The sequence below is a fragment of the Hordeum vulgare genome, chromosome 2H (genome assembly GCF_904849725.1).
Source record: "Hordeum vulgare subsp. vulgare chromosome 2H, MorexV3_pseudomolecules_assembly, whole genome shotgun sequence".
Lineage (NCBI taxonomy): Eukaryota > Viridiplantae > Streptophyta > Magnoliopsida > Poales > Poaceae > Hordeum > Hordeum vulgare.
Window position 1 is genome coordinate 597,465,286 of NC_058519.1, and position 10,123 is coordinate 597,475,408.

General features: G+C 44.0%; 1 protein-coding gene across 1 annotated transcript; it reads right to left on the minus strand.

Moving 5' to 3' along the window:
* Positions 1-391: 391 nt before the first annotated feature.
* LOC123428700 (protein FAR1-RELATED SEQUENCE 11-like) lies at positions 392-6,063 on the minus strand. Its single transcript, XM_045112880.1, has 11 exons — positions 6,023-6,063; positions 5,721-5,891; positions 4,692-4,974; positions 3,930-4,620; positions 3,366-3,823; positions 2,977-3,264; positions 2,439-2,878; positions 1,297-1,372; positions 827-904; positions 682-747; positions 392-583 (listed from the first exon to the last, which is right to left on the minus strand). Exons 1-11 carry the CDS (start codon positions 6,061-6,063, stop codon positions 392-394), a joined length of 2,784 nt encoding a protein of 927 aa, XP_044968815.1.
* Positions 6,064-10,123: the final 4,060 nt, after the last annotated feature.

A 10,123-nucleotide genomic window follows, 5' to 3' on the forward strand; every position in this document is an offset into this window, starting at 1 on the left:
CACCTGAACCTGCGGATATTCTTGTTGTTCTTGTGGGGATAAGCATGGGCCGGTCCAGGGCATGCTTTAAATAGAACTAGTGGCCAAGCAGGCTGATGGCACATGGGTAGGTGAGACCAGTTATCCTAGTCATTCAATTTTTTTACTTATTCAATGTATGATTACTCAATGCTCACCCCACCCGTCAATGCAAAGCACCGACCCATGCATGCATGCAAAACCATTTCTCGCATAAAAGAAGTAATTACGACGATGCCAAACCAACATCAGGAGGTTCATCTTAACAGTTAATCCTCTTCCCATTAAGTTCAGATGCACTACAAGTTACATCATTTTTGATCACACAGACGTGAACTTCGTAGATTCCATCACCATATTTATTTTGCGCAAACTAGAGCTTGGCGCGCTTCGTTGGACGGCTCTCTGCGTCGTCTTCATCTGCTTTGTCATCCACAGCTCCAACGCATGACGCATTATCGCCATCATCCAGAACCAACTCTTCCGCACAGCACACCCCTGCAACCATCGGATCGAAGTCCCCTGTGCCCTCCTCGATGTACACATGCTCTTCACGAGCTGCAATCTGGCCCCACAACAACATGGTTAGCAATAAGAAAACGATGAGCCTATATATTTTTTTGAACCGCATATAAGTTTTAGTAGAGAAGCTTTATAGTTAACCTGTGTACCATCTCGGCTATCATCCACCGCACACCTTGCTATCGGACCTTGTCCTAGCACACTAGCCTTTAGATAATAGCAGATTTTTTTAGTTAAACCCAGAAAATAAGCAGAATTTTTTCTTTCAAGGATGTAGTTTAAAAACCTCATCAATGGCGGTAGCTAGCGAAGAAGAATGGGAAGCTTCATGTGGGACCGGCAGTACATTACCACCACCATCAAGCTGTACGCCAAGAAAATTAAGTCTGTTAAGATACACGTGGTATATTTTGTCTGCACTATTTACTAACTAGCAAAACTGTCCTATAACTCACTACGAGCGAGCTTGCCACCCAGGTCGAAGCAGACAAAATCGTCAAGCCAGACGGCATGCTGGTGTTGCTGCTGGGCGCCATGAAATTCGTTTTGGCTGAGGTTTTCGGCCAACCCCGCCACCTCCTTAAATAGAAACAGAAAATTTTTCAGTTTCCCTCCAATTCTATAGTTTTGTATTTCAAATCCCAAACGCTCTCAAAGGTGAAAGTTTGAATCCTCGGTAACAACAACTAGAGAAGGTATTTTTTATTCACAATCTGTACCTATACACAGTACACCGGTGTGTCGCATGCACATCACATCGTAGTACAGATGTAGTAAATGCATAGCCATTTGCATGTACACGCCAACCCGCCCATGTGTTCTCCTCTGCTGTCTGTACACGCCGTAGTTGTAATTAATCAAGGAAAAAAAGTCAAATGAGAAGGGGTTGCGGCAGCGGCAGCGGCGCAGACCACGCCCGGGTGTTCTCCTCTCTGTCTGTGCTCTCTAATAATAGTTGCTTTCCAATCAATCACTCGGTACAGATCCCCGACCCGACCTCGGTAGAAATCAAGCACGCTTGCCTGTCGCGCGCGCACAGGGGTTGATCTGGTGCATTAATAGGAGATCTTTTCACCAGTGTACCAAGTATCGCTTCGCACAGTGTGCCAACAGTGCCAAGCGCATGGCACTGGTATGACCAGTCCACTCACCATTATCGCCATCAACCGGACCCATGTCTGTCTTGTAGGGCAAGCCTCGAACCATCCGATCCATCTACCAAGTGATCCCCTCCCAGAATGCATGTTGTCCACTAATCGGCACCCTGCCACACATCAACATTTGTATATTTTTCTCCCATAAACCTTGTGCGAAAAATGTTACCCCCTACGGGCACACATCAGGGAATGTTTTGTTTTGAAATCGATGCAAAACAGGATTGGTGTATGCTTCAATTCCAGGTCAACAATGCATGTTTTTTTCAACAACGATAAAAACAGAGCATGAAACATGTACATATAGCAGTTTCCATAAAAATATGAACTTCCTATTTTTTCCAATATAAGTACACGCATTCAACGTTATAGGATTTATCGAGGACTCATGTCACAATAGTAGCATAAAAATTCTCAGAACCAATTTAAGTACAAAATTCGCAATTACATAAATCATAGCAACGTCATGTTTGCTATCAAATATTCTGGCACACTGCCTTAATACGAAACAAACAGAAATAGTTTGTGCGCACCTGCCATATTTTTTTTTTGAAAATTCGACGTGCCTAAAGGAAATTCGGCTCGAACAGATCAACAACTTTGCCGCAAGCAGTCTTTCGGTGACCAATCACTCCACATTTTCCACACTTCGGCAACCTCCTGGGGGCTTTGGGTATATCACCTCGATCAGGGCAAGTTGTACTTTTGTGACCCTCACCCCGACATATGGTGCAAAATCTAGACCTCTTCAGCTTCTCTTCATATGGAGCCTTCTCTCTGCTTGAAGACGGCCTCCCCGCTGACCGTTTAGACTTTGCGGGAGCAATTCCTGAACAGTTTGATAGTTCCGGCACACGATCAACCATATTGTTGCCATCAACAGCTGTCTCGCAATCTTCAAGTCCCATACCATCCTTATCCTGGCTTAGAGGCAGTAGGGTTTTATAAACTTCCTTCATCATCGCCGTGAAAACTTCAAAACATTTCACATTGCTGTCACCGAGCCGTACGCAATCCAAAGCTTGAATGTACATAGTATGATGCCTGTATGTATTGCTAGCAGGAGGACCACTGTCTCTTTGGTACCAGACAAGTCGCTCAGGCAAGATATCTCGTGCATCCCTCGTCCATCGCTTCAATATATGCTTTGTTGGTATTCTGCTAAGCCGCAACTCAATCATGACCTGTCACAGTTCAAAACGATATTAGTTCCGAGCACAATCACGTCTTTTTCATATAAACCGTAAACCTATCTTTGTTCCACGTATGTCATGAAACTTACTATTAACGAATGGCAACAGACCATGCCAGAGTGCTCAAATGACCCGCATTCACAGATAAAAAATGATTTGTCGTCGTTCACTTTAACTATGAACTCAACTTTGCTCCATCTCGCACGCGTTGCTGCATCAACATGTGTTAGCTTATAAATTGCCATAGGCTGGACTACATCAACTACATAGGCACCAGCCTTGTAGAGAGCTTCCCCAAACTGCTCAAACATAGCCCTCGTGTAAATTTTGCTTGCATGTCTCTCAATTGGCAGGTTAAATCTTAATGATACTCCACTCTGCATACATGTAATATATTTTGTTAGATCTCTTCTACCAAGGGGGAAAACTAAAGTTGATACCAGATGACCGACCACACTACGCGGTAACGCTAACTAACCAGTGAGGTGCGCTTCTCCTGGAAGCTTTCTTCAGAATCTCTGTCAAATTGTAGTTTTTCATATTGGTGTAGGAATAGATGCATAGGGCAGCCAGGCGGAACATACCCCTTCAGCATGTGATTTGCACTCTCACTCCGTTGCGTGTTTGTCATTTTTGCACAGAACACTCCCCTAAAATACGGCTTCGCCCATTTGTGACGCACCTCGTAGATTTGTGTCAGGAATGGATGTTTCTTCAACGAGTACTTCTCCAGCATTGCAGCCCATCCACCTTCAAACTCTTCTTCGTTCACCATGTGATGGACCAACTTGTGAAACTCAGTCTTGAAATCACTATTCTTCCCCCACAATGCGCCCATTGATTCTTTCGCTTTCTTCAACACGTGCCACTTACACCACCTGTGCACTGTATTTGGCAGCTCTGCCTCAATCGCTAATTCCATAGAACGAGCCTGATCTGAAATAACATCCATTAGCAAGATGTGAGATGTAAGCATTCACAAAAGAGACATTTTAAAAATGACGAGCTTGTGTTAAGAAAGACAATCCAACACAAGACATACCAGTAAGTATCGTCTGTGGATGCTTCCCACCAACCATTCTAATGAACTCACGAAAGACCCATCTGAATGTATCCTCTTTCTCATCCCTAAGCATCGCTCCACCAAAAATTATACTCTGGAAATGGTTGTTCACACCAACAAATAATCCAAATGGCATATCGTATAAGTTTGTCCGATATGTTGTGTCAAACGTTATAGCATCTCCAAAACACATGTATTGGTCGATGCTATTACCATTCACCCACATAAGTGTCTTTATCCTGCTCTCCTCGTCAACCTGCACAGTATAATTGAACGCCGGGTCATTTGCTTTCATCTCAGACAGAATGTCCATTGTTTTCCTGGCATCAGAATCACTATGCTCCTTATTAATCTTGCCACACAGTGTCTTTAACGCCCTCTTGGTGAATGGAACATTTTCGATACAACCAAAAAAACTTCCAACTATACTAAAGACCTTTCCAAGACTAACATTGTTTTGCCTTAGTTGTGTAACCAAATCTTTAGTGTAACGGTCAATGTGTCTGTGAGATTGCGAGTGCATTTTTTCGCCACACGTCATCGAGAGAGGGTGGTTGTGTGAAGAGCGATGCTCACATATGTACCACCCATTGTCTTCCGACCTTAATAGCCTGATCATAGCATTGCACCCACACCTGGATGATCTAGTGTTATCTTTCACTGGCTTCCCCTGAAAAATCAGATAATTATACAAACCAATAAATTCCGTGGTATCCAATGCAACGGAATAACTAGCAAGACAGCGAAACAAAGACTAACCGCACAGCCGCACACAATCTCTTGCATGCATCTTGACCGATTAACATTGAGTCGGCTTTTTGATAGCCTAATACCAAAACCAACCTCCCATGAATATAAATTATAGAAATTGTAAGCCTCATCTATGGAGTCGAACGAGGTTCCAATAACAGGGTTGGCAACATTCCCATCGCGCTTGGTTATGTAATCTCTCACTGATAATTCCAAAGCACTCTTCCTCGCTGCACTCATTTCCCTTTCGACGCGTGCCTTGCCAATCCTAACCCTTGTATATACAATTAAAGAAAAATGTCAGGCATATAAAATAGACAAAGGAAACATTAGTCGATTTGTTGTTATTAAGACCAGCCAAACACAAAAATTCTACATCCAAACACAAAACAAAAAAAATACAGGATATAACGTAGCACTCAACAAAGTCACATAGTTTGAAAAATTTGCAACTACCTTCTCATTTGGTATCATCTATGTACGACTAAATTACATTTACAAAGTTCGAAATAGGAAAATCTATCAAATCAAATTTCAATTTACAAGAGCATTCTATTAGATCAAAAAGCAGAACGGCAGAGCCATCAAACCAAACACACACGTCATATCGAATCCATCGAGCACCAGGCATCAAATTAAAACTATGAATCCAACCCCTCGACTATTGATGTGTTTTCCATAAAATCCAAACAAGACCAGGCCACTTATCAAGTCACAACCACATCCGAATTAGTTACTTAAAGCCTTGCAGGCTCAAAATTAATTTGACGTCAAACTAAATCCATACTTCGAATCAAAAATTAGAAAGCTTTTAGTTTGTATATTCATAAGCATTGTATATTCTTAAATATTGACTACAACTCTAGTGCGACAAAGCATATATGGGAAGTACTTAGAATATGCCACCAGCACACCAAAACTGAGACACAATCAAATTGCTCAAAGCATTTCAGTTCGAAGCAAGTAAGAAATCGATTTCTTTGGGATCAAATGAAAAATGAGCGCCTTCGAGGACAATACCTCCTAGTCCAGCCGCTGGTTGCTTCAGTGCATCTTGCACTGAATTCGACACTTGTTCCGTCGTCCAGGAAGTCCTTCCCATGTATTTCTTCTCCAACAGTTATGCTCATAGAAGCTTGAGACTCACCCGGATGAGCAGAACATACTGGACCGGAAGCATTGAGATCAAGGCTGCAGATCCAGGGAAAAACGCATGAGATCTGAGATTTTTTATTAGCCGCAGAGATTTCCCCATTGGGGGGAAAGCACGACGCACCGGATCCGGCGACAAATGCTAGAGAAATACTTGAAGGATTTGTTACCTGGGAGCTCCATGGCGCATCTCTCCCATCGACTGGTCCATTGGGGGAGCGGACGGAGCTGCGCCCCAGGTCGACGAAGAAGAGCTAGTGGGCAGAGCTAATGGGATCCCCTTAGGTTGACGATTAGGTAAGCGCTCCGTCTGCTTGGTACATACACGGTCACAAGTCATGTTCCAAGAGAGGACGTCATGCTCCGAAAACACTTCATGTAAATGGACCAATGTGTCAAACACTTGTACCAAGTAGCCACGCCTACACAATCTAGCTCCTAATGCTAGCCCGACCTACCACAGGACAACGACTAGACAGTTCATGATCCACACGCATGGCTCAACGTATCAGATATAGAGCACCGAGGTGCTCGGTCACACAAACTTCGCACTCAGCCAACTGCTGGCTATAAGCAGTCTTATAACTCATCTTATAGCTAGCTTGTACAATAGTTAGCTATAAAAGAGTACTATTTTTATCATATATGGCTCACCTTTCATTCTCACAAAGCACCTAGGAGCACGTGCTAGAGCTAGCTCTTCACGAAGTGCCCGCTTCCCTTCTCTCCTCTTCTCTCTCATCAAACTCAGCAAAAATATAGTATTTTATTTCTTACAGCCTGCTGACTGTACCTTATTGTACTTGCTCTAAGGGTGTGTTTGGTTTCAGGATGAGGTGGAACGAACGGGTTGGTTCCATCCCTAGTAGCCGTTCTCGTGTTTAGTTGGGTTAGGAACCGGAATTGGGTCATCCACATACAGGGAATATTCCCTCCAGATGCTTCACCAAGTGATTCCATCGATTTGGAGGAATCGACTCGTTATTCGTCTGAGAAAGGAAAGAAAAAAAGAAATAACCAAGCAATTCTCACCGCGCTCACCCTCGCATCCGAACAAAAGTTTTCGTGGTTATTTTTTTGTGTTATTTTTTCTCGTTTTCGTGATTTTTTTTCGTGGTTATTTTTTCATTTTCATGATTATTTGTCGTAAATATTTGGTATGTACTCATGATCATATATTTTTATTTGCATGTGTTGAAAATAGAAAGAAAATGTTGCTGAAAATTTAAATTATAGGCTTGTCAAATGCAAATAACTCTATTTGTTCAGATATGTAATCTCACCATTTATATCGAAGAGGTGAGTGGCATCAAATTCTTCTCATTTCATCTCGCCAACTAAACATCGGGACGGAACCAACCCATGACTTTTTTTATCATCAACTGAACACAAGGATGGAACCAACCCATGACTTTGGAATGGAACCATGACTTTGGAATGGAACCATGACATTCCATGACTTTCGGTCCTCAAACCAAACACACCTTCTACTTTATTTGCCTTTTAAGTGCGCCATTGGTACGTGACGTCTGCGTTCTCAAGCCGAAGGGCATGCATATATAGCATAAGGCGTTCAAAGGTGTAATGGTGTCTTCATCCCTTCTTCTACTTTCATCTTGATGTGGTGATAGTCCGACTAGGCGTCCAAAAATAGTGTCTCACGTCATGTGAATGAGTCGATCACCTAGTCTACGTGCGAAAGGGTACAAGGATCCTTCAGGCTGGCCTTGTTCATACTACTGTAGTCGGTCCACATCTTCCCCTTCCTATTCTTTCCTTGAGGACGAGTATCGAGTTAGCTAATCATTTGGGGTGGTACACTTCCATGATAGGTCATGTCGATAAAAGTGCGATATCTCCTCAACGACTTTCTGTCAGTCTTCACCAAAGCTTGTAAGGAGTGCTCTATGACGTCTCTAGGGCCCCCTGGAATACGAGAGACCATCCATGTGAACACATCTCGGTTTCCCCAAAGGAAAAAAGGACGAGCGCTTTCTCGTGCTCGGGACGAAGTTTAGGGTGGATGTACACGACCTCAGTAGGATTCACCAGACCGATCATGATCTTCTTAGGCCCCACATAGCTTGGAAGGATGACAAACTCGTGTCTTATTTGATGGTGGTGCTTGTTGGGTGACCCTTCGACTTTAAATTCCGCCGCCACAACCAACACATCGACATGTTGGATGCTTTCTTGATCGCACCAACACGTGTGTTGAACATCGCCCTGCAGTGTGATGACTTTGCTAGGGTCTGTCATCTTGAGCTGGAGGTAGGCCTAGTGAGGCATCTCCATGAACTTGGCGTATTAAGGGCATCCTAGGAAGGCATGGAAGGAACATGACAAATCGTTGACCATGGAACGAGAGTTTTAGCCTTATAGGTATCGATGGTGCTGAAACTGACAACTAGGTCAATCTTACTGAGTGACATGGCATGGGGCCCAAGTAAGATCCCCTACAAAGGTATCGATTGGCCGAAATTGAGAGCGAGGGATCTCCACCCTGCTTAGGGTGTCGACAAAGAGGATGTTGAACCTGCTTCCCCAATTCATCAAGCCTTGGTGAGCCGAACTAGGGGGTCAAGGAACAACAGATACTTGCCGATTGGAGAACTTGCCTCGGGTGATTGGCCGACCCAAAAACGGTCGGGACTCGGAGTACTTCAGGAACTTAGGTGCATCTATTTTCCCCACACAAACATCATATGTCGTGAGCTTGGTGCGACTTTGATCTTCATGGTTGCTGAAGCCGTCATAGACCAGGTAGACACTCATGGCCTCGTGCACTTCCCCTGGAGGGACATCCGGGTCAACGGCATCCCTAACCCGAATCTTCGTGGTGTGTCTCCAGTGGCGCGCCCGTGAAGAAAGTGACATTCGCTCGTGCTATGTCGGTGTTGCGGGTCGTGAAGGATGCGTACCTATAATGAGACTTCTCTTCGAGGGGGCGCCAATTCACATGTTTGTGGTGTCATCAACGTGCTCGGTGACCCTTGGCTCTCAACCTAGGTGTTGAGTGGCATGTCACTAAGAGCATGGTTAATAATATAGCCAACTACTAGCTATATGATGTTGCCATGTCACATATAGTCAACATTTATAACCACACATACAGTAAGGTTAGCTATAAGGTTGGCTATAAAAGTACTACTTTTTTTCTCCTCATATCTATCTATTTCTTCGTATTTGTTGCATTTAACTAGAAGTACGCATATAGCTAGGCTCTTGCATGAGAGCCCACTCTCCTTACTTTTTCTTCTCTCTCTCGTTTACACAGACAAAAATGCCATGTAGGTGGGCTATAAGCACACTATTATACTTGCTATGAGTGGGATTATCTCTCAAGACTCACCATTGGCGGTGGGACGGGTGCCAAGCCTAGCACGTTGTTGAGTGGTTCTTCACAGTGGTGCAGCTCACCATAGTCTTCGGCGACGAAATACTTGCACTCCAAGCGATAGACCTATCCCTTGGGGAAGAAGACGGCAAGGAATAGATTCCCCTTACATATTGACGATGAACCGAAAAGAGCCTTAGAGCATCTCCAGTCCCCCCAGGTCTTGAAATAGCGTCGCTTGGGGGCTAATTAGCGATATATTCGGCATGAGGAGGGGGGAGGGGCTCGGGTTCCCAGCCGACCCCCAACTTCTCCCCCAGCCGTCAAATTTGACCTAAATTCGGCCCCAATTCGGCACACTTCAACACAAATTCAACAAAAACTATTTTTTATCACATAGTTCATCACAAAAATCAATAGAAATCAAACAGTTCAACGAAGCAAGCTGATAATTCAAACAACAATTAAAACACATTGAACTAGGCATTGCCCTTGAGCCTCCATAGGTGCTCCACCAGATTGTGCTGCAGTTCTTGATGCGTTTGTGGATCTCGGATCTCCCGACACAAATTGAGGAGGGCAACCCATGTTGTCGGTACACGGTGATCAACATATGCAAGAGGACCCTGCCTGAAATATGTTTTAGTGTCAAACACTGGCTCCTCGTGATCGCTCTCAATGATCATGTTGTGCAAGATGACATAGCAATTCATCACCTCCCACATTTGAGATTTCAACCAAGTCAGAGCAGGGTACCAGACAACAACAAATTGTGATTGGAGCACACCAAATGCCCGCTCGACATCCTTCCTGCAAGCCTTGTGTCAACTAGCAAAGTAGGAGTTCTTGCCTCCTGGCACAAGGTTTGAGATAGTCTTCACAAATATGGACCATCTTGGATAGATGTCGTCTGCTAGGTAGTATCCCTTATTGT

Bases quoted from the DNA above. Each gene is read 5' to 3' on its own strand.
- LOC123428700 (XM_045112880.1), bottom strand. From the start codon at position 6,063: ATGGACCAGTCGATGGGAGAGATGCGCCATGGAGCTCCCAG. The intron at 4,975-5,720 runs GTATTGTCCTCG...TGTATATACAAG, and splicing joins ACCAGCGGCTGGACTAGGAG to GGTTAGGATTGGCAAGGCAC. The intron at 905-1,296 runs GTGATGTGCATG...CTTGGCGTACAG, and splicing joins TACTACATCTGTACTACGAT to CTTGATGGTGGTGGTAATGT.